The sequence below is a fragment of the Tachyglossus aculeatus genome, chromosome 27 (genome assembly GCF_015852505.1).
Source record: "Tachyglossus aculeatus isolate mTacAcu1 chromosome 27, mTacAcu1.pri, whole genome shotgun sequence".
In the NCBI taxonomy this organism is placed as follows: domain Eukaryota; kingdom Metazoa; phylum Chordata; class Mammalia; order Monotremata; family Tachyglossidae; genus Tachyglossus; species Tachyglossus aculeatus.
Window position 1 is genome coordinate 5,426,326 of NC_052092.1, and position 24,524 is coordinate 5,450,849.

The 24,524-nt window shown below is 54.4% G+C and overlaps 1 protein-coding gene and 1 non-coding gene across 2 annotated transcripts; one reads left to right on the forward strand and one right to left on the reverse strand.

Annotated features, from left to right (window-relative positions):
* Positions 1-3,273: 3,273 nt before the first annotated feature.
* CD9 (CD9 molecule) lies at positions 3,274-20,789 on the reverse strand. The gene is made up of 8 exons (XM_038768003.1): positions 20,610-20,789; positions 8,624-8,726; positions 6,752-6,849; positions 5,682-5,756; positions 5,249-5,350; positions 5,053-5,142; positions 4,550-4,633; positions 3,274-3,651 (listed from the first exon to the last, which is right to left on the reverse strand). The coding sequence occupies exons 1-8, from the start codon at positions 20,673-20,675 to the stop codon at positions 3,586-3,588; spliced, it is 684 nt and encodes a 227-aa protein (XP_038623931.1). The 5' UTR covers positions 20,676-20,789; the 3' UTR covers positions 3,274-3,585.
* A 1,240-nt stretch (positions 20,790-22,029) lies between these two features.
* LOC119946642 lies at positions 22,030-22,166 on the forward strand. Its single transcript, XR_005456439.1, has one exon. It is a non-coding gene; the product is annotated as a small nucleolar RNA SNORA7 (small nucleolar RNA).
* The last annotated feature ends 2,358 nt before the right edge of the window (positions 22,167-24,524 follow it).

Genomic DNA, 24,524 nt, shown 5'->3' on the forward strand with positions numbered 1-24,524 from the left:
GGAACCGGATAGACCCTGCCTCCCTACCCTACTCACCTTTCCCTTCCCCTCCGCCCCGGTTTCCCTTTCCCTCTCCCTGGCCTAGCCCATTCCTGTGGCTGATTCATGGATGGCTGACTGGAGGATGAGTCAGCCAGCTTGAGGCTTCCCCGCCCCACACCCTCTCCCCCCCCACCCCCCGCCCATCTCCCCTCACTGTGCCTAGGCTTGCCCCAGCACCCCGGGGTGGGGCAGGGCACAGGGCTGGGGCTAGAACTTGAAGCTGTGGTTGCCCCCTGCTATGAGATGCAGGGGAAATGCTGGTCCTCTCTGGGCCCAAGCTCCCCTTCCCAGGGACCACAGCCTCAGGGTCCAACGTGGTCTTGGCCCGAGTTCTGGGTCCGCCCAGGCTGTGGGTTCCCCCGCTCCACCACACAGGAGGCGAGGGAGGGGCTGGTGGGATGGCCAGGGAAGGGGCTTTGTTCCCACTGAGGCCTTCAGGGTGCCAGTTTCCTGCTGCTCTTGCTCAGGGGGTTTCCATGGCAAGGGCTGTTCCAGCCACACCTGGCCCTCTGCTCCAGCTGGGGACAGATTCTCCTGATGAGCAAAGGATTTTGGAGCCCTAGGAATGCAGGGGTGACTGCTGAGAGCCCTGCTGAGAGCTCACCTCCTCCAGGAGGCCTTCCCAGACTGAGCCCCTTCCTTCCTCTCCCTCGCCCCCCTCTCCATCCCCCCATCTTACCTCCTTCCCTTCCCCACAGCACCTGTATGTATGTATATATGGTTGTACACATTTATTACTCTATTTATTTATTTATTTTACTTGTACATTTCTATCCTATTTATTTTATTTTGTTGGTATGTTTGGTTCTGTTCTCTGTCTCCCCCTTTTAGACTGTGAGCCCACTGTTGGGTAGGGACTGTATGTGTTGCCAATTTGTACTTCCCAAGCGCTTAGTACAGTGCTCTGCACATAGTAAGCGCTCAATAAATACGATTGATTGATTGATTGACTGGTATGTCAACCACTGAGGCATTCAACCTCCTCTCTGTGTCACCTATGCGCTTGGTTGTGTACCCCCTAAGCCCTTGGATAGTCACCCCAGCCCTCACAGCACTGTCAGTATCCATATACTCTTATTTTCCCTATCTGTAGTTTATTTTAATGTCTTTTCCCACCTGTAGACTAAATTCCTTATGGGCAGGGATTGGGTCTACCAGCTCAATTGTATTGTACACCTCTGCATACAGTAAGTGTTCAATTAATAACTACGGTACTTGTTAAGCATTAAATATGTGCCAAGCATCCCACATCGGGCTCACACCGATCAATCATCACTGATTGAGACAGGGATAAAAATAGATGAATGTCATTGAGTGCTTACTATGTGCAGAGGACTGTACTTAGCACTTGGGAGAGTACAAGTTTGCAGACTCCGGGAGAGACAAAGAGACAGGAATTAGTCTTCCCCTCTTTCAGGAGGACCAGAGAGGTTTAGACAACTTTCCTGAGGTCACACAGCAGAGTCAAGGACAGGGCTGGGACTAGTTTCCTGACTCCCAAGGCCCTTGTTCTGTTTCCAAAAGCCCGGCTCCTCCCTGACTTCAGTTGGAGGCCACACTCTTTCCCCCACCCTCTCTCTCCCTACAGCATTCATTCATTCACTGTCATATTTATTGGGCCCTTACTGTGTGCAGAGCACTGTACTAAGCACTTGGGTGAGTAACTGAATGCCCACCTTACCAGTCCCTGGCATTCCAGCCGTGACAGTACTGCCCACCACCGAAGTCTAAGTGGCCCATTCCCAATCCATGACCATCTATCTCCCAGCTTGGGCCAGCCCGGATCATTCCGACTAGGCCAGGAAGCCTCCTTTCCAGCAGGTAGTTTAGCTCCCAAACTCCTCCTCTCCTCCTGCGCAACCGAGTCCTGTCCCAGGCCCTGGGGGTCCAGTTGTGGAGGCAACAGGGCCAGTCTCCTAGGTTCCAGCTGTGAGAGTGATGACCTTAGGTCCCAGCAGTAGGGGTGATGGGCAGGTAATAGTAATAATATTTGTGGTATTTCTCTGCTAAGTGCTTACTATGTGGCAGGTACTGTTCTATGCGCCGGGATAGATACAAGCAAATCGGATTGAAACAGTCCCTGCTCCACATGAGGCTCACAATCTCAATTTCCATTTTACAGATGAGGTAACCGAAGCACAGAGAAGTGAAGCAACTTGCCCACAGGAGACAAATGGTGGAGCCAGAATCGGAACCCAGGTCCTCCTGACTCCTGGGCCCACGCTCTACCTACTAGGCCACGCTACTTCTCAGGTATGTCTCCCACCTCAACCCCTCCAATGGCTTCCTCTCTTGAGCCCTCAGACCCCTATTAACATAGCAGTGTGGCAGGGAGGGGCTTCCATTGGTACCAAGCATCCTTTTAATAATAATAATAATGATGGCATTTATTAAGCGCTTACCAGGTGCAAAGCACTGTTCTAAGTGCTGGGGAGGTTACAAGGTGATCAGGTTGTACCTCGTGGGGCTCACAGTCTTAATCCCCATTTTATAGATGAGGTAACTGAGGCACAGAGAAATTAAGTGACTTGCCCAAAGTCACGCAGCTGACAATTGGCAGAGCCAGGATTTGAACCCACGACCTCTGACTCCCAAGCCCGGGCTCTTTCCACTGAGCCACACTGCCAATGCAGGAGCCCTGGGGGCCAGGGAGAAAGTGGGGGAGAATGGAAAACGAGGTTGCAGCGCTGCGGGGACCCTTAGGCCAGCCCAGCTCCCACCCGGCACCGCTGGGTCCCCTTCCCCAGACCCAGGGGCTCTGAGATTCATCTGGTGGGACCCTTCTGGAGGCTTGTTAGGGAGAGGGAGGGCGAGGCTCAGACTGCCCCCAGAAGGAGCTGGGGTCCAGGCCGCTGTGATCTCCTTATTCAAGAGGTACACCCGGATGCCCTATTTCACCATCAGCACTCCCTCTAAGCCTGTTAAAATACCCTACCTCCAGGAAGCCTTCCCTGCTCATTTCCGGGTGGTGTCAGGACTGCCCCCGTCCACATCTGGACAACCACCCCCATAGTTCTTGGACAGACCAGCGCTCTCTCTGCATTTGCTCACTTGCTGGGCACAATCTGAACCGGGCTGGCTGCCCTCGGGCCCCTGCCCAGCCTGCCCCATCCACCCCGGTGACCAGCCCCCATTCCCCCGAGCCGGGCAGGACTTCGAGGTGGGAAAGCTGCCCCCTCGGCGTTCATTCCCAGAGGGGAAACGCTCAACAAACCCCCAGTGCAGGCCAGCAATCTGTCGTAATCTTTATTTCGTATCAAATGGTCGCCCACATAAGTTACTACAGGATTAGCACAGGCCAGAGCCACGGTTGTGGTTTATATACAAGGTCTGGGCCCAGGCCCTGCTCCCCTGCCCCTTTCTTCTCAGGGTTTCTGGAAACACAGAAGCCCAGGAGTGGGAGCCCAGGCCCCCGGGCGGGCGGAGGAGAGAACACTCTAGACAACAAATTTTGCTGAAAAGCAACGCAGGGCAGGAACTGGGGGGCGGGGGAAGGGGCGCAAGTTAGTGGCAAAGACGAGTTCAGGGGGTAGACGGAGGTGTCTACACCAACTCCCGGCTCCGGCGAATGGCACAGCATAGGATCATACTGAAGATCATGCCGAACACCTACAAGGCAAGGACACGGAAGATGGGGGAGAGGGCGGGGCCGGTCAGGGGCCGCCACTGCAGGAGGAATTTAGACTAGAGTGGCAGAATAACTTCCAGGCCTGATGGGATTTGGGAAGGCCCAGGACGAGGGATGGGAGCCGGCAGAAGGCAACGCCACTCTTGTAATAATAATAATAATAATAATAATAGTGGTATTTGTGGAGCGCTTACTATGTGCCAAGCACTGTTCAAAGCACTGGGGTAGATTCAAGATAATCACGTTGGACACAGTCCCTGTCCCACATGGGGCTCACAATCTTAACCCCCATTTTACAGATGAGATAACTGAGGCACAGAGAAGTTCCGTGACTTGCCCAAGGTCCCACAGCTGATAGATGGAAGAGCCGGGATTAGGACCTAGGTCCTTCTGAATCCCAGGCCCGTGCTCTATACACTAGGCCATGCTGCAGAGACAGGACCCTAAAGTCCCCAGAAAGGCAGGGGAAAGAGGTCTGACTCCCACCTCCAACCCCTGGGGAGAGAAGGGAGACAGATGGACTCCAGTGCCTGTGCTCTTTCCTGCTTCCCAGGAGGCAGGAAACCCGGGTTTGCGTCTCAGCTCTGCCGCGGGCCTGCTGAGTGACCCTGGACCAGTCACTTAACCTCTGAAGGTCTCAATTTCCTCATCTATAAAGAAAGTGGAGCGACCCCGCCTCCTGTCCTGCATAGGAATGTTGTGAGGATAAAATGAGGGAGCCGAGGTTAGAGGACTTTGGCACGGTAAATATGCTCTCTGAAAACAAAGACCCGTGATAATAGAAGAGTCTGTGAGGCTCATGTCCTGGGTGGAGGCAGAAGGATGGAGGGGATGAGGCCCGCGCCCACCCCCAGCACCCGCCCCTGCGGGGCTCCTCACCATCACCACGGCGATGCCAATGCCCACGGCACCGATGATATGGAACTTGCTGTTGAAAACCTCGTCGATTGCCGTGATGCAGGACTGTGGGAAGGTGGGCAGGGGTCAGAGGGCACGTGGAGGGGTTCAGGGGCCCTCTTTATAGCACCTCGTGGAATGGCCAATCATTCCCACTCCCGTCCCCGCCCTCTGACCTCCCCCAAGCTCAGCTCCTCCCCTGGAGAGGCTGCACTGCTACAGGGACAGGGAATTAAATCTATTGGTCAACACAAACCCCCTCCCAAGGACATCCCAGAAACCCCTTCCCCATCCTAAACCCCAGATCCATTCCCTCACCCTCAAACCCAGCTCACCATCCACAGTTGGGAGGGGCTGGAATGCCAAAGTCAGCCACTGGGCTCGGCCAGGACTGAGGGACTGAATGAGGGGGGGAGATGCCTGCTCCACCCCCATGGGTCCCCCACCCCCTCATGGGTTTCCTTCCTCCCCCTGCACCCCGATACCTTTGTGGAGAGGGCCTCGAGCATGTCCTTTTCGGGGCAGGTCTCAGAGATCAGCTGGTCAATGATCCCAGTAGTGCCACAGCATTTCAGCTGTGGGAACAAAGCACCAGGCAGTGCCAATCTGGTCAGGGGCGGCACAGTGCCAGCCCCTCCCCCCATATCGCCAGGAGGGAGAGGATGCCCGGGTGAGACTCACCGCCGAGTGGAAGGCCTTGAGGGTCTCGCGGTGAATTTTGGATCCTTTGGCTTTGTAGGCATCGTAGCTGTCCTGGTATATCTTCTGGATTTCCGAGATCACCTACTTGGTAGGATGGGGGTTGGGGTTAGGCCTAACTGTTGGATCATACTCTCCCAAGTGCTGAGTACAATGCTCTGCGCATAGTTAGTGCTCAGATACCATCGATTGACTGAGAATGGGCTGACTGGTGGAGGGATACAGCCACCATGACACTTGAGACCCTTCCAGTCCTCCCTGGGGCTGGAGGTTCCCGTGTGCCTGGCACTTTGCCAGCAATGAACACCCAGTACAGTGTCCCGCCAAAAGCGGGCACCCAACACAGCACCTTCCTCCTGCTTTTCTAGAGACCCTGAATGAGCAGCTCCCAGGAGCGGGGACAGCGGGCACCCACCTTGTCCTTGTTAGAGTAGCCCCAGATGGCAGCGGCGACCTCGAGGGCGAAGATGACCAGCAGGAAAATGAAGAACTGGATCGGGAGGAAGAAGCGGTACTGGTAAGCACTCCGTCGGTGGTGGGAGGGGAGGGCATCGATCGGGAGGAGGTGTGACTAGTGACCCCTGCCCACATCAGGGAAGATCAGTCAGGCCTTAGACCACAGTCTGGGGGGATGGAGGTAAGGGCCTGTAGCCTCCCAGAGAGCCACAGGGAAGTGGAGAGGAAAGGGAGAGGGGGCGGGAATGGGCTAAGTCCCTTGGAGTTCAGAATCATCATCATCATCGATCGTATTTATTGAGCGCTTACTATGTGCAGAGCACTGTACTAAGCGCTTGGGAAGTACAAATTGGCAACATATAGAGACAGTCCCTACCCAACAGTGGGCTCACAGTCTAAAAGGGGGAGACAGAGAACAAAACCAAACATACTAACAAAATAAAATAAATAGAATAGATATGTACAAATAAAATAAATAAATAAATAGAGTAATAAATATGTACAAACATATATACATATATACAGGTGCTGTGGGGAAGGGAAGGAGGTAAGATGGGGGGATGGAGAGGGGGACGAGGGGGAGAGGAAGAAAGGGGCTCAGTCTGGGAAGGCCTCCTGGAGGAGGTGAGCTCTCAGCAGGGCCTTGAAGGGAGGAAGAGAGCTAGCTTGGCGGACGGGCAGAGGGAGGGCATTCCAGGCCCGGGGGATGACGTGGGCCGGGGGTCGATGGCGGGACAGGCGAGAGCGAGGTACGGTGAGGAGATTAGCGGCGGAGGAGCGGAGGGTGCGGGCTGGGCTGTAGAAGGAGAGAAGGGAGGTGAGGTAGGAGGGGGCGAGGTGATGGACAGCCTTGAAGCCAAGGGTGAGGAGTTTCTGCCTGATGCGCAGATTGATTGGTAGCCACTGGAGATTTTTGAGGAGGGGAGTAACATGCCCAGAGCGTTTCTGGACAAAGATAATCAGAATGTGCTGGGAGGGGTGTAAGGTGCATGGAGATGGGCTGCAGCTGGGAAGAAGGGACACACTCACCAGTCCCAGCATGCACTGGGACTCCTGAACAGCTCCACAGCAGCCCAGGAAGCCCACCAGCATCATGAGGGCACCAGCCCCAATTAGGATGTAGACTCCTGGGGAGATGGGAGGGTAGGAAGAGACGGATTTGAGGGCAGTTCTGCAGATAACCCACTGGAGCTCTTCGTACATAGCTTCTCTCCCCACCCACCACAAGCCATCCAGACAGATGGAAGGAAGGGTGGGGCATAGGGCCAACTTGGGGGGCAGAGGGAGGGCACATGCAGCTATGGGTCGTGTTGGGGAGAAAACCAACCTTGGGACCGGGGCATTAGATTTTTTGGGTGATATACTTCATGAGCCTCAATGATCTGCCTCTGTCTCCCCTTCCTGATTCTCCCCCACACCACCATTCCCAGTCTTCCCTCAGCTCCTCTAGTTGGTCGGGAGGAGGGGGGGGGGTGGTGCACAGACCACCCCCGGTTCCCAGCGGGCACCTCGGCACCCGGCCCGGCAAAGACCGCGCCGGAACCAGAGCCGGCGGCCGGGGGAGGGGGGCCCGCACAAGGGAAGCGTCTGTTTGCTCCCTCCGGGGTGGAGCTGCAGCAGCGATGCCAGGGTTTTCCTGGCAGCCCCCACGCAAAGGGTGTATGGGGACATTGTCCGTGCTGAGTCCGGCCGGGACCCCAGGGAGCGGGCTGGAGCCCGAGAGCCCCTCGCCCATGGGGATGGGGGAGGGGGAGGGCGGGGCCTTGAGGAGACTGGCCCTACTCTGGTCTGAGCCCAACCCCATCAGGGCCAAGCTGTGATGCTAATGCACCTCTCTAAACCCGTCTTCCTTCCTCTGTCCCAGGACAGAGGAACAAACCATCCTCGTCCCCAGCCCTACCCAGCGGCAGGGTCACAAGATCAGAGGGTTCAGTGTGGTGCTGTGACTGAGAACTGGGAAACTGGTACCCCAGGGAAGGGGGCTCAGTATTGCATCCTCTCCCTACTGCCCCCTGTTCGCCTGGGAGCAGGAACCTGGTCCAAGCTCCCATTGGTCCAATGGGGATAAAGTCTTCTCTCCTCCCTAAACCCCTCCCCTGTGGGCACCCTACTTTTCCCATCCCTCCACACACTCCCCATCACACCCTTCCTCTGTCCCTGCCTCTCCCCGCCCCCTCCCCTGTCCCCGCCCTCCCCATCTCCCCCTCCCCCGTCCCCGCCCAACCATAGCCACCACCACATTCCAGCCCTCAGGAGCCTCAGACGCCTTTTGTTGTTCAAAGAAAACAAGCCCGGACTCTATGGAAACCTGCCTCGTCCAACTGGTTAAGGCTGGGCGCCTTCCCACCCCTGCCCCTCCCTCCTCTTTTCCCTCCCCCTTCTCACTTCTTACTCCTTTCCTTCCCCCCTCCCCAGCCAACGCCCTGCTCCTCCCTCACTCCCCTTCTCTCCCTCCTCCTCTGGGAATCTCCTTCAGTCCTCGGCCCCCTCCTCCCACGAGCCCTCCCAGGCCCCCAGACCAGCTCCACAAAGGCTCTCCTGGGCTCAGGCCAAGCCCGGGTGAAGGAAAACAGACGGGGAGGCTGGTCAGAGTGAGCACTGCCCTGTCCTCTTTGGGGGCCTCCCGGCGGTTCGTTTGCCTCCACCTCCTTCCCCACGTCCGGTGTCCATCCCGCCTCTCTCCCACTCTCCATCCCTATAAATAGCCTCCTTGGGGGCTGGGCAGGAAGAGATTAGAGCTTCACCCACAGCCTTTCCATGCCAGCTTCACGCTAAAGTCAAGGCACCTTTTCTGTGGTGGCATGACAGTTGCTCTGCCACAGAGTCCCTGGGAGAACGGGCCTACCATCGGACCGAGAGCACCCCCTCTCCCCACATGGTGGGAGGGTGGGGGTCCTTTACCTGTGTAGAATTTCGCATGATTTTCTTCTTGCTCGAAGATGCTCTTGGTCTGGGAGTCAAATCGGAGCCAGAGGCCGATGGCCAGGACTGTGATCCCAGCAAGCTGCAGAGAAAGACCAGACCCCGCTGAACAAGAGACAGAGAGACACAGGACCCCATGAACACCTGGTACTGGATTCTGTTTCTCCCCACTGGACCCTGACCCCCATATCTCACCCTACTCCCCAGAGTCAGCACTATCCCCTGGACCTCAGGACATCAGCATATTTCGGGCCCCTCCTCTAGGATTCACCTACTGACAGAGAATGGGGAGACCCACAAAGCTGACGACTCCCCTCAGTCCCTGCAGAGCCCTTGGCCAGGAGCTCACCTGCAGGCCCCTAGGGCTAGCCTCCTGGCCATGACCTCACCTACCCTCTGGGGGTGGGAGAGAAACTGAGGCATGGATCAGGGAGGAGAGAGAAGTGTAGCTTTTCCAGGGTCGCTTCCAAATGACCTCTTATGGCCCCAGGCGCCCACCCAAAGGGAACCAAAGGCTTCAGGGTCTCGTTTCCAAGATGGGGGGGTACTACTGCACCACATAGTATCATCACCCCTTAAACCAATCCCTGTTCCCCAGGACCAATGGTCCCGGCCCACCTCTGACCCCCACTTTTGGGGGCAGCCCCCAAACTTGGCACCGCCTCCCCCTCCCCCCAGCTGGGAGACCCCATGTGGGCCGTACCAGGGGACAACTGTTGGCATGAACAAGGCCTCCTATATCCAGTCTGGGCACGTGAGCCTGCTCTCTGGGCTGGGATTCTCCCCCCCTCCCCTTGGGTCAGGCAGGCTGAAAACGCCCTCTCTATTCAGCCCAGGGTGGGGGAGTGGCCCCTCCCCTGCTACAGCTGCAGCTTGGTCTAAGGAAGGCCAGGAGCCGGATCTGGGGATGGACTGGACTGGCCTGGCCAGTCTAGCCCCTGGCTGCGGAAGAGATGGCTGGATGGGAGAGAGAGCCCCTTCCTGGAAAGATCCTAGCTGACTCCTTCCATCTGGGGGACTCCAGGTCACCAATGTCTCACTGGGGGGGTGCTCACTCTGAAGATCCCCTCCATCTCCTCTCCCAAACATCAGAGGGGTGGGGGTGCCTAGAGAATTTGATGCTGCCTCTTCCCACAGCTTCCTCTCCTGGTGTCTCTGTGTTTGGTGGGGGGGGGGGGGGCAGTCTCAGCTCTGGCAGGATGTCCCAGCTCTGAGGGTGCAGGCAGTGGGGAGGGAAGCTGCTTGACTGATTTGGATAGAAGCTGCTAGTCAAAAATTGAAAATGACACACACACACACACACACACACACACACACACACACACACACACACACACACACACACACACACACACACACACACGCCCCCCCCGCACTTCCTGCTCTGCCCAAACTATCCAGAGCCCAGCCTTCCCAGATATTCCCAGATTTTCCAGCCTAGATCTACCCTCCTCCCTCCAGTCTCAAGTCACGAGGAATTCCCAGCCCGAGTGGGTGAGTCATGGGGCAGGCCATGGCCTGGCACAGCGGTGGGGAGCGAGGGAAGCTTTGCCTAAACTGAGGGCCAGGGCTGGCACTGGAGCCTTCTGCCCCTCCACACCCTGAGGGGAGCAACAGTGGGACCATCCCATCCTTGTCCCTCCCCAGCAGCCCAAAGGACTGTCAGGAGAAGTAGGAAGTTTGGGGGGGAAGTGGAGGATCTGGGACTTCTGGGGGCAGAGGAGAGCCCATGGGGACCTTGGAGAGATTTAAGGATGAGGTAGGTGGTCCTGGTCTCACCAAGCTGCTGGGAGGGGGCCCAGAGAAAGAGTGACCATCCCACCTTGGAGCCCCTCCTGGTGGAATAGTTTGGACCAGTATGGCCACTACCAGCTGGGATAGGATCAGATCTGGGTGATTCTCCAGCTCAAAGACTCACGTGGTCCTGCCCTCTCAGGGAGGTCAGAGATTATGGACAGCCAGGGCAGGGGTCAGGGAAGCCCCAGTCAGGCCTCTCCCACCTGTTACCAGGCCTCGGAATGGGGGAGAAGGCCAATGGGCAGCACTGGGGCAACCACCGGGGGGTGGGAGGCATCAGGGAAGGGGCTCTGCTGTCAGCCCATCTCTCTCTGGGGGTACCTTTTGTTAAAAGAAAAATGGTATTAAGCGTTTACTATGTGCCATGCACTGTTCTAAGCGCTGGGATAGATAGAAGCTAATGAGGCTGGACAATCCATATCCCACATGGGGCTCACAGCCTTAATTCCCATTTTAAAGACAAGAAAATTGAGGCATAGAGCAAGTGAAATGACTTGCCCAAGGTCACAGAGCAGGTAAGTGGTGAAGCCAGGATTAGAACCCAGGTCTTTCTAACTCCCAGGCCCATGCTCTACCCACTAGGCTATGCGGTTTCTCTATCTGTAATTTTAGTATCAGTCACCCCCCCCCCTAGATTTTAAGTGGGGATCGTGCCTGCTAATTTTATCATACTCTAAGTGCTTGGTCTGGTATTCTGTACTTGGTCACCTATAAACTCCCCAAGGCCAGGGATTATGTCTATCAATTATACTGTGCTCCCCCAAGCATTCAGTGCAATACTTTTTTTAAAATGGTATTTGTTAAGTGCTTACTATGTGCCAGGTGCTGTTCTAAGCGCTGTGGTAGATACAAGATCATCTGGTTGGACACAGTCCATGTCCCACGTGGGGCTCACACTCATAATCCCCATTTAGAGATGAGGTAACTGTGGCCCAGAGAAGTTAAGTGACTTGCCCAGGGTCATACAGCAGATGAGTGGCAGAAGAGGGACTAGAACCCAGGTAATAATAATAATAATAATAATGGCATTTGTTAAGTGCTTACTATGTGCAAAGAACTTTTCTAAATGCTGGGGTAGATACAAGGTGATCAGGTTGTCCCACGTGGGGCTCACAGTCTTAATCCCCATTTTACAGATGAGGTAACTGAGGCCCAGAGAAGTTAAGTGACTTGCCCAAAGTCACACAGCTGAGAAGTGGCAGAGCTGGGATTTGAAGCAGCATGGCTCAGTGGAAAGAGCACAGGCTTTGGAGTCAGAGGTCATGGGTTCGAATCCTGGCTCCGCCACATGTCTGCTGTGTGACCTTAGGCAAGTCACAACTTCTCTGAGCCTCAGTTACCTCATCTGTAAAATGGGGATTAAGACTGTGAGTCCCATGTGGGACAACTTGATCACCTTGTATCCCCCCCAGCGCTTAGAACAGTGCTCTGCACATAGTAAGCGCTTAACAAATGCCATCATTACTATTATTATTATTATTATTTGAACCCATGACCTCTGACTCCAAAGCCTGCGCTCTTTCTACTGAGCCATGCTGCTTCCCTAGGTACTTCTGACTTTCAGGCCCGAGCTCTATCCCCCAGGCCATGCTGTGCCTCACAGTAGACAGAAAGACCCTGAACAGCAAGGATTGTGAGTACCAACTCTATTTGTACACTCTTTAGTGCTCAACACACACTAGGTGCTCAAGATATACTATTATACCCTGATTGCTGTTTTTGTTTCAGACCTCGCCCTGACTGGATTAGGCCCAGCCCGCAGGATATCCACACAGCTGGAGGTAACTGGTGTCCCATGTGAACAGAAATGGTTAGGGACTGTTGTGTTTTGCTTCTGTTGTAATTTCCCAAGCAGCAACATGGCCTAGTGGATAGAGCACAGGCCTGGGAATCAGAAAGTCATGGGTTCTAATCCCGGCTCCGCTACTTATCTGTGTGACTGTGGGCAGGTCACTTCACTTCTCGGTGCCCTCAGTTCCCTCATCTGTAAAATGGGGAATAAGAGTGTGAGCCTCATGTGGGGCATGGACTGTGTCCAACCTCTTACCTTGTATCCACCTCAGTGTTTAGAACAGTGCCTGGTACATAGTAAGCACTTAACAAATACCACAATTATTGTTATTATCACTGGGTGCTCAGAAAACACCATCATAATTGCTAAATAATGATGGTATTTGTTAAGTGCTTACTATGTACTAAGCATTGGGGTGGATACAAGGAAATCAAGTTGGACCCACTCCCTGTCCCATGGGGGCTCACAGTCTCAATCCCCGTTTTACAGATGAGGGATCTGAGGGCACCGAGAAATGAAGCGACTTGCCCAAAGTCACACAGCAGACAAGTGGTGGGGCCAGGATTAGAACCCATGACCACCTGACTCCCAGATCCCCGCTCTATAATAATAATAATGATGGCATTTATTAAGCGCTTACTATGTGCAAAGCACTGTTCTAAGTGCTGGGGAGGTTACAAGGTGATCGGGTTGTCCCACGTGGGGCTCATAGTCTTCATCCCCATTTTACAGACGAGGTAACTGAGGCACAGAGAAGTTAAGTGACTTGCCCAAAGTCACACAGCTGACAACTGGCGGAGCTGGGATTTGAACCCACAACCTCTGACTCCAAAGCCCGGGATCTTTTCTACTGAGCCACACTGCTTCTCTATCCACTAGGCCATTCATGCCAGGCTGCTGCCAAAGATCTTCCATTAAGGGGAGAGGTCGGGGCACGTGGCAACCCGCCGGCCCCACCCCCGCATGGCCTGCATTGCGGGGGTGGGTCCTCCCCCGCAACCCTGGGCTGCAAAGGTGGGGTTGCGTGCATCCCCAGGGTTGGCTGGGCTCCGGTAAATCGGCAGGCGAGCGGTTTAGCAGCCTCATCCCTGCCAACCCGTCACCAGCCCCATGCGACTCCGTCCAACAGCCATCGCCCTTACCGGGCATGCCCCAGCCCCCGTGCCCTCCAGCTCCTGCTCGCTCTCTTATTTTTTCTTTAAAGGCATTTGTTAAACGCTTACTAAGCATTGGGGGAGAGGCAGACTGATCGGGCTGGTTACAGTCTTAATCCTTATTTTACAGATTTGGTAACTGAGGCTGAGAAGTGAAATCATTTGCCCAAGGTCACACAGAAAACAAGTGGCAGAGCCAGGATTGGAAGCCGGGTTCTCTGACACCCAGGCCCTTGTTCTTTCCACTGGATTATGCTGCTTCCTGGTTCTAATCCCAGCTGAATCCGCCACCTTGAGCAGGTAACTTCTCTGGGCCTCAGTTTTCTCCCTTGTAGAATGGGGATTCAATGCCCAATCTCCCTGCATGGTATAGTGGAAAGAGCTCAGGCCTAGGAGTTAGAGGACCTGGGCTCTAATCCCAACGCTGCCACTTTTCTGTGTACTCTTGGGCAAGTCATTTAAATTCTCTGTACCTCAATTCCCTCATCTGCAAAATGGGGATTCAATACCTGTTCTCCTTCCTGCTTTGACTGTCAGCCCCATGTGGGACCTGATTATCTTGTATCTAGTCCAGTACTTAGTACAATGCTTAGCACATAGTAAGCACTTAAAAATACCATAGTTGTTATTAGACTGTGAACACCCCCAAGAGTCAGGGACCGTGTCCAGCCTGATTTACCCCAGTGTTTAGCATATGGTAAGTGCCAAAAAATGCCAATCAATTATTATTAATAATTCTAGACTGTAAACTCATTATGGGCAGGAAGTGCCTGCTAACTCTGTTGTATTGTACTCTCCCAAGCACTTAGTATGGTGCTCTGCACGTAGGAAGCGCTCAATAAATACCATTTATTGATTGATTGAAGACTTCCAGACCTGCCCCTCAGCCTGCCTGTACTGCAGAGTGCTGACCTTCTTCTGTCCTGGCCCAGGCCCAATCCTATCCATCCAAAGCCCAGTCTGCCAGAAAGGACACTCTTGGGAGCACTCGGGCTAGAACTGTAAGAGTCTTCCTCCACGGGAGTGGAGGCTGTGATTCCAGCCCCCAGAGAAGAGATGTAGGTCCCTGGGGGACAGTGTGGAGCAGGAGTTAGAAGCCCTTGGTAACCATAGGTGCCGGAGATGCAGGAACTGATGAGGCACTTAAAGCCCAGAGCACCGACTCAACCTCTCTTTCTGCCCGCTTCCCTAACCTGGTACAAAGCAGCCTCAACTGCCCCTCAGCCCACCCAGGGAACCCCAGCACAAAGCCTTTTCCCCTGTTGGATTTCTGGCCGGTGCTCTCAAGGAACAGAGAGGGGATACTGGTGGTCTGGTTAAGCTATCGGTTTGAGACCTGACCCCATGGCCATTATATGCACAGAGTGTGGGGGACGCTTGGCCTGGGTCAGGCCCCGGTGTATGTGTCTTTTTTATTTTATTTTTCTTTTTAATGATATTGGTTGAGCGCTTACTATGTGCCAGGTACTGTTCAAAGGGCTGGGAAAGATACAGGTTGGACAGTCCCTGTACCACACTGAGCCCCATTTTACAGATGAGGTAACTGAGGGACAGAGAAGTGAAGTGATTTGACCAAGGTCATACAGCAGACAAGTGGCGGAGCTGGAATTAGAACCCAGGTCCTTGTGACGACCGTGCTCTATCCACTAGGCCCTGCAGCCATGGATTGAAAAATGGAAAACATTGGTCCACTCCCCCCTGCCCACTTTTACTCCAGGCTATGGTCTGGAGGGTAGGGGCTTGGGGACCCCCCCAAAAAGGACTGGACAGCAGGGGGAAGGGGGACTTGGGGTTTTAAAGTTTTAATGATACCCATGCCAACCCAGAATCAGACCCAACGATAGACACAGTCAGGGAGAGACATCCATACAGAGAGAGACCCTCCCTCACTCCCACCGACCCCTGCCTGCACTGTTGGGGAAGACGACAGGGGTTGGGACTGCTGAGAAGAAACATGTGCCCCATTCTGAATCCGCCCCTAAATCGCAGTCTAAAAACATGTCTGAAACATTCGGCCTGGAAACTTCCACTCCCTCCCTCCTCCCCTCCATCCTAGCCCCACCCCTCCAAAGGACCGGACTGGGCCAGACTCTTGCATCCGGGAGTTCCCCTGGGGAATAGGGTTCAGGGGACAGCTCACCTGCTCCAGGGTGGGCTGAAGGACAAATCTCACAGAAACATATACTAAGCACCCCAGCTGTTACCCTCATATATCCCTAGACACCCCCACTGATTTCCCCCACTCGGACACCCCAGCCATTCCCACACTCAAACGCCTCCAATCAGACACCGTCCATCCCATTTCCACTCCCATCCCCCCCCCAAAACTCGACAGTATTTATGGAGCACTTATTGCACGCACAGCACTGTACTGAGCACTTGGGAAAATACACTACAACCGAGTTGGTCAACTCGATCCCTAGGCTCACTGTGGGCAGGGGCGTGTCTGTTTATTGTTACACTGTACTGTCCCAAGCGCTTAGGACAGTGCTCTGCACACAGTAAGCTCTCAATAAACAGGATTGAATGAATGGATGAAAGGAGTTTTCCGTCTCCAGGACTTCACAACCCACAGATCCCCGACTTCCCGAAGACAGATACCCAGACCCAAACACTCACAAGGCCTGACACAAACACACATGAGGGCGCGCCCAGCCCCTCCCTCCAGCTGCCTTGAATAAAGGACGGGGGGCGGGGAAACGTGTCTCCTCCCCATCCCGGACGGATGGAAAGTCTGAGCCGTCCCCGGGAGTGCGGGATGTTTTGCGGGGGGGTGGGCTGGAATGGCCCTGAGTCAGTTGGAGGGGGGGCCAGCCCCGAATTTGGAAACCCTGGTGGGTTGGGGCAAAAAAACACAAACATCCCGTTGGGGTTGGGAAGGGCGGTGGAGGGGAAGATGGGGAGGGGGCTGCGGGTTCCTCCCCAGATTCAGCCGCCCTGAAGGCCAGCGGGGCTGGCAGCAACCCCCGGGCCTGTCCCGATGCCAGGGCAGGAGGCCATTTTAGCCCGGATTTTGCCTGCTCGGTGCTGCCCGCCATCCCGGAGGTTGAAGCCCTCGAGGGAGGGGAGGGGAATTCCGGATTTTCCTGCCCCTGCGCGGGAGAGTGCGGGTGTGTTTCTGCGTGGGAGTGAGGGTGCGTGTCTGTGCAGGCTGAGCTGTGGTTAAAGCGCCTGCTTCTGTGACCTCGATGCCCACGGGCACCGCAAGCTCGGCCCTCATGCCAGTCACCAGAAGGGTGCCCCCAGCCCCCTCCCCACCAAAAAACCGTGAAATGGAAAGACACGAGGGTCTTGTGTGGCCCCGCCAGGGCAGTGAGGGTGAGCGGTCCTTCCCTCCTCCCGCATCCAACAAGGTGCGGGCCTAGGGTGGGGAGAAGGGAAGCCGTGCTCTTGCAGCCAAAGTCGGAGGAAAGCTATGTTGGGTTTTTTTCCATTTGTTTGTTTTCTTTTTTTTGCCCAACTTTTGCGTTTTGCTTCCACGCGGGCCTCCAGGGAAGCGGCTGGTCCTCAGGGTCACAACTCACAGGTCCTGGACTTCGTAAATTGATTAATTGATTGATTGGCCGGGGGTGCGGGGGTGATCGGGACCAGAAAGGCATCACCTGGGGAAGGGGTGGGTGGGCTCAGCCCCCAGCCGTTTGCGGTGGGGGGGGCTTCTCCAAGGGGGGGGGGTGGAAAACTTCTGACGTCACTGATGACATGCTGGGGAGGGGGCGAGACCCGGTTGGTCTAGAAACCAGATCTTCCAGTTACAAGTTGGCGGTGGGGGGCGGGTGTTGCTCTTGCGCCCCGACCTCTGACCCCAGCATCCTCGCTTCCAAGATGCAGTTGCCTCCCTAGGCTCTTCTGGTTCCACAGGTGTGTTTTTCCCCCAACCCTCATTTCTGTAAAATTCCGGCCAGAATTGCACATTCAGAGGTAGTGAAGGTAGGGCCGTTCCTCTGGGGAAGGGTGGGGAGAGGCGAGGAGGTAACGGGGAGGAAGGACTATTATAATTAATGTGATTATGGTACTTGTTAAGCACTTACTATGTGCCAAGCACTGTTTTAAGCACTGGGGTAGATACAAGCTAAATCAGGTTGGTTACAGTGTGGGGCTCAATTTTAAACCCCATTTTACAGATAAGGTAACTGAAGCCCAGATAAGTGAAGTGACTTCCCCAATATCAGGCAGCACCCCTCTGGCCTTGGGTTGTAGCTGGGGCTCTCAATCGCCCTTCCTGCCTCTTCCTCTTGGCTGGGGGTGGGGGAGGGTTCTTCTTAGGCCTCCCTAGACTGTAAACTCATTATGGGCAGGGCACATGTACACTCATTCTATTGTATTGTACTCTACCACTTAGTACAGTGCTCTGCACATGGTAAGTGCTCAATAAATACCACTGATTGATTATTAAGGTCACAGCTCTTCCAAGAAACCTTCCCTGATTAAACCCTCTTTTTCTTCAGCTCCCTCTCCCTTCTGAGTGGTCTTTGCACTCTAATCTGTGACTTTTGAGCACTTAGTATTCTTTCTCACCCTCAACTCCATAGCATTTATGAACATCTTTAAATTACATTATAAATTACTTATTTACATTAATGTTTTTCTCCCTCCCAGAATGTAAACTCACTGTGGGCAGGGCCAGTGATGGCCAACTGTATTGTGCTCTATAAATACCATTGATTGTACTATGCAGCATCCACTGCCTCTTAAGAAATGGTTCTAGGTCTCCGGGGTTGGTGGTAAGGGGAGTAGGGGGCACCTCTCCAGGAGCAGAGCAGAAGCCACTGGTGCAGTGAAGCGGATGGGTAGAAGCCCAAGGGTTAGAGTGGATGCTTCCTGTGGGCTGGGGACAATCTCATGATTCTGTTGTACTTTCCCAAGGGTTTACTGAGAGGGTGCTCAGTAAATACCACTGTTACTCAGCATGGGGTCCTAGGGAGAGGCCAGAGTCAGACAGGGTACTTGGTCTCTGCCCATAATTGCCCATGTTTTTCCCTGGACCAGATGGCAAGGCCTCAGAGGGGAAGGGGAGGGTGGGCCCTGGGGTGAGGCAAGGGGAGGAGGAGGAGGGTGTGCCCTGGGGGGAGGGGAGGGGTGAGACCCACATGGTTTACCCAGAAGGGGAGGGAGAGGCAAGACCAGGGGCAGGGATTTCTGCTCTGGTCATTGGGCTACAATGACCTGGGAACCACAGGCTGAGTTGGGGTTGGGGGTGGGCCTCAGAGGAAGCCTTGGTACCCCTCAGCAGGGAGGGGGGGGGGGTTCTGGAGTCTGGGATTGGCCCTGACTAAACTGAGTGGAGTCGGCATCCAGGCATCAGTTAAATATTCAGGCATGGTGGGGGCAAAAGCATCTCAGGAGGCTGGGGAGTGGCAGGGGGGTCTGAGATCCTTCAGGAGGAGCTGGCAGGCATGTCCTGGGTCACGGCCACTATGTGAGGTGACCCTGAGAGGCCGTGGCTGTTACCTCTAGACCCACCCTACAACAAACCCCACACCTTTCGTCCAAGGTCTGGGGTGGGAGAGGCACTCCTCCCCCTATCTGAGGAGGGGGGTCCTGCCTGAAGGCGGGGGGCGAAGAGGAGGAGGAGTCCCCCAACTCCTGCCTCCATGGGGGTCCTGTGCAAAGAAGAGTTGAGATTTGTCCGAGTTGGTCTGGCCTCGGGGCTGTCGGTCAGATCAGGGAATATGACATGCCAGTGGAGCCCCCAAACCAAACTGCCAGGGTGGGATGAGAAGCTGTCCCACCCTCCTAGAACTTCCCTGCCCGCTGTCCACTGCATGTTTCCATTGGCAGTTCCCACTCTGAGGGGCTATTGGGAATAGGATGAGGGGTCTCCTTCGGTGCAATGCCACACTGCTGATGGGGACAGGATACCAGCGTAGCCCCCTGCCCACAGTCCTCCTCGGCCCAATGGCTCACACTGTGCTTCTCTTTTATAGCCTCACCCCATTTACGAGCCTCAGTTTCCTCAAACTGTTGTGCTCCCTCAGCGTGGCCAGCCCCGGGGAGAGTGAGTCAGAAGAGAGAATGGGTCAGAGCAGGCTGGGAAGGTGGGAGTCCACCCTGTCGGGCTCCTGGTGCCCCGGTCTGGCTAGGGCCAGTGGGGGCGGGGACAGGGTGGGAAGGGGTCGCCTAAATCCTCCAGGGGCTCAGCCCAAGAAGAAGTCCCCTATCTCCATCTGCCGCCACCCCCTCCCCCCTCTCCCTGCGTTCACCCAAGGGAGATAGCCATCAGACGGATTTCAAGACAAGCAAGTCTTTCAGGTCGGGATTCAGGGTCAGGGGAGTCCGGCCGCCTGGGGCCCGGGAAGTGACCAGGTATGGGCGAGGCAGAGGGCGGAGGCCCCCCCGTCCACCTGGCCCCCTCGCACCCCAAGGGCATCGGGGCGATTCTCCAGCAGCCCCCCGACCCCACCCACCTCGACATGGCCCCACCGAATCACGTGCAAGGCACCCACGAGGGCCCAGGTCTGGGTCGCCAGGAGGCCCTTGCCCACTTCCTCCGGGCCTGGAATGCCCTCCCTCTGCCCATCCGCCAAGCTAGCTCTCTTCCTCCCTTCAAGGCCCTGCTGAGAGCTCACCTCCTCCAGGAGGCCTTCCCAGACTGAGCCCCTTCCTTCCTCTCCCCCTCGTCCCCCTCTCCATCCCGCCATCTTACCTCCTTCCCTTCCCCACAGCACCTGTATATATGGATATACGTTTGTACATATTTTTTACTCTATTTTATTTGTACATATCTATTCTATTTTATTTTGTTAGTATGTTTGGTTTTGTTCTCTGTCCCCCCCTTTTAGACTGTGAGCCCACTGTTGGGTAGGGACTGCCTCTATATGTTGCCAACTTGTACTTCCCAAGCGCTTAGTCCAGTGCTCTGCACATAGTAAGCGCTCAGTAAATACGATTGATTGATTGATTGATTCCTCGTGCTCCGGGGCCACGACCACCCACGCCCCCCACTAACTTTTCCAAGGCACCGAGGCGTCCCGCGGCCCTCAACCGCACGCCTGGGGCAGGGCGGGCGCCTCTGGAGGGGACGGCAGCCTCAGACCCCTTCGGGGGGTCCCGGGCAAAGGGGTGCGGGAAGGTGGTCTCGGGGTCCCGCGTTCGCTTAGACCCGATCTGCCCCGCAGCCCCCTCCCCAGAGAGGCGGTTCCCGAGGTTGGCCCCTTCCCCCTGCCCGGGGCCGTGCCCGGTGCCAACGCTCCACCCGGAAGGGCACGGGGGCCAATTCACTCACCCAGAAGACGAAGTTGAACCCGAACAGCAGGTACTTGATGCATTTGGTGCCCCCCTTGACCGGCATGATGCGGGCGGGCACGGGCCGTGCGGGAGGCTTTGCGGGGATCGGACGGGGCGGGAGACGGGGACGGTGCGGTCGCCTGGGGCAGCACTTTTAAAAAGTGCCAGTCCTTCCAGCCCTCGGCCGGGGCCCTGCGCATGTGCGAGGGGATCCCGCCAAGGCCCCGCCCTTCAGCCCCGCCCCACCCCGGCCCGGGGGCTCCCCTGGGCCCCACCCACGGGACCCCCACCCCTCTTCCTCCCCCCACCTCATTCCTAGGGGCGGGGGGATACCCGGGCCAAGCAAGGGGGGCCAAGGGGGGAGGGTCCCGTGCCTCCACTCTGGTCCCCGCCCCACAATGACTATTTATTAGAGTATTTATTACTCTATTTATGAGCGCTTAGTCCAGTGCTCTGCACACAGTAAGCGCTCAATCAATACGATCGACGATGATTTATTTGACTTGGACATATCTATTCTATTTATTTTATTTTGTTAGTACGTTTGGTTTTGTTCTCTGTGTCCCCCTTTTAGACTGTGAGCCCACTGTTGGGTAGGGGCTGTCTCTAGATGTTGCCAACTTGGACTTCCCAAGCGCTTCGTGCAGGGCTCTGCACACAGTAAGCGCTCAATAAATACGATTGATTGATTGACTGGTATAGAGAGGGCCCCGGGCTCCTTCCCCTCCCTCCCTTAGTTGGGCAGCGGGCAAGGAAACTCACTGGGTGTTTCTGCACCTGCAGGACAGTCCTTTCCCTCGTCCACAGCCCCTTCCTCCTCTTCCCCCGGCCCATGAGACACCCCCCCCACCACACACACACACACATACACACTTCCCTCCCCAGCATCCGCAGATCCTCACTGGAGGGTCCGCCCGAGACCCGGTTCTGGTTTATCCCTCTTCAATTTGGGGAGATCAGCTTCTGGCCTGCAATTGCTTCTGCCCCTTCCCCTCTCCCGGATCCATCATCCAAAGGCCGGGAGCCCGGACGAGGGGTTCCCCTGTTCTGTATCGTCCTACCAATCGATCGATGTACTTATTGGGCGCTTATTGGGTGCACTGGACTATTCTCTTGGGAGAGTACAGTAAGTTAGCAGACATGATCCCTACCCACGAGAAGTGTACAGGGGGAGACAGGCAGTAAAATAACAAGAAATAATAATAAATAGAGTCTCCCCACAATACCTTCCAACTCCAGGCTCAGAACCCTCCACGGTCCGGGAGCCACAGAGGCATCTGGGAGTCATGAGACCTACATGGAAATATCAGCTCTGGCCAGGACTTGCTGTGAATCTTTATACAAGTTACTTAACCCTTCTGGGGTTAAGTAAGTTCCTCATCTGCTTGACCCATATGGATCCTGTAAGGGTAAAATATCCCCTCTCAGAGTCGCACCTGGACAGTTTCCAGTACTCTACAGTCTCGACTACGGGAGGGAGAGTCAAGCAGAGGCATATCCATTCCATTCCTAGCTTGGGTAGTGGCTAGCGAGTGGAAGGCAATTTGCTACAAGTCAAAACAACCCTGTGCTGGGCAGCAATGGCATGGGAGAGAGCCGAGGGTGGAGACTCAAGTTGACTGCGCAGAAGGAAGCGATGATAAACCACTTCTGCATTTTTACCAAAAAGACTATGTTGCCAATTTGTACTTCCCCAGCACTTAGTACGGTGCGTTGCACACAGTAAGCGCTCAATAAATACGATTGAATAAATGGGTACAGTACCAGACCAATTGCAGATGGGGGGGTGGGGGGGCGTTCTGGGAGAGATGTGTCTGTGGCGTCGCTATGGATCAGAGATGACTCGACAGCTTAAGACAAGACAAGGGTAAAATGAGATTGAAATTTGAGGTATTATCACGTCTCCCTGCATCCACCATTCTCCACTCTCCTCACCTTCAAAACCCTCCTAAAATTACATCTCATTAATTCAATAGTATTTATTGAGCACTTACTGTGTGCAAAGCACTGTACTAAGTGCTTGGGAGATTACAGTATAACAGATACATTCCTGCCCATAATGAGCTCACAGTCTAGAGGGGGAGACAGACAATAATATAAATAAGAAAGTAGATAAATAAATTACAGATATATACATTTGTGTTGTTGGGATGGGAGGGAGGATGAATGAAGGAGCACCTAAGTGGCACAGAAGGGAGTGGTGGGAGAAGAGGAGAGGAGGGTTTAGTTAGTGAAAGCTTTTTGGAGGAGATGTCTTCAATAAGGTTTTGAAGTGGGGGAGGGCAATTATCTGTGAGGTAGGAGAGGGCACGGTGATTAAGTGCTTTAAAGCCAATGGGGAGGAGTTTTTGTTTGTTGAGGAGGTGGATGGGCAATCACTGGAGTTTCTTGGGGAATGGGGAAGCGTGGTTTGCAAGTTTTTGAAGGAAAATGATTCGGGCAGCAGAATGGAAGATGGACTGGAGTGGAGAGAGATAAGAGGCGGGGAGGTCAGCAAGGAGTCTGATACATAAGATGGAATAGGATAAGCGCTTGCATTAAAGTGGTAGCAGTTTGGATGAAGAGGAAGGGGCGGACTTTGGCCATGCTGTGAAGGTAGAACTGACAGGATTTAGTGACGTCTTGAATATGTGAGTGGAACGAGAGAGGAGTCAAGGATAATGCCAAGGTTATGGGCTTGTGAGACAAGGAAGGAAGGTGATGCCGTCAATAGTGATGGGAAAGTGAGCGGGAGGACAGGGCTTGGGTGGGAAGATAAATTCAGTTTTAGCCATATTAAGTTTAAGGTGAAGGGAGGACATCCAAGGAGAGATGTCTTGAAGGCAGGAGGAAATGCAAGACTGTAGAGAGGGAGCGCTCTCCTCCAGGAGGACTTCTCTTCCCACCCCCTCCCCAACCAAACTCTCCCTTTCATTCATTCAATCGTATTTATTGAGCACTTACTGTGTGCAGAGCACTGTACTAAGCACTCCCTTCTGTTAGCTGCGCCCTCTGTGCCAACTTCAAGTTTGGCTGAAATTCCAACCCCATCGCATTTCTGGAAATACCCTTATACTCTACTATTTCCCCTATCCTTTATTTTAATGCTGGTCTCCCCCGTAGACTGTAAGCTCCTTCTAGGCAGGGATCACATCCACCAACTCTTGTACTTTCCTAAATGCTCGGTATAGTGCTCTGCACATAGTAAGTGCTCAATAAATGCAATTGGTTGATCCTGACTGGCCTCCTCCTCCTCAGTTTGTCAGTCAATTCTTTTAAGTGCCTACTGTGTGCAGAGCACTGTACTGAGCTCTTAGGAAAATACATTAGAGTTACTAGACGTATCTCTGCCTTGATTGTCTACCAAATTCTGTTGTATTGTATTCTCCCAAGTATTTAGTACAGTATTCTGAACACAGTAAGTGCTTCATAAAAAACACTGATTGATTACAATCTAGGGAGGGCGACAGATACTGAAATCATGCTGATGCCTGAATGAGTGAGTGTTTCAGTAATCAGATATGCGGAAAAATGTAACAGGTGGTCTGAGTTCCTGTTGTGTGTTTGGCATAGAGTGCTGGGGGATTTTATGGGTAGCAGGGAGGGAGGAGATTAATTAGGGAAGGGCTCCTGGGAGGGGCCACGTGCCTGTTGTGGAACCTTGGGCAGGTCACTTAACGTCTCAGTTTTCTCATCTGTAAAATGGGGATAAGATCACTACTCTGTGTTTTAGACTGTGAGCCTCAGGTGAGACAGGGACCGTGTCTGATTTATTTAGTCTGGGTCCATTCCTCCATTTAGCATCGTGTTTGAGATATAATAAGCAGTTAAATACCCCCCTACTTTCAGAGCTTTTCTCATTCCCAAATTCCCGCTCAGGCTGCCTGTGTGACCTGAGACAACTTCCTCTGCCTCTCCCCATGGAAGAATAGGT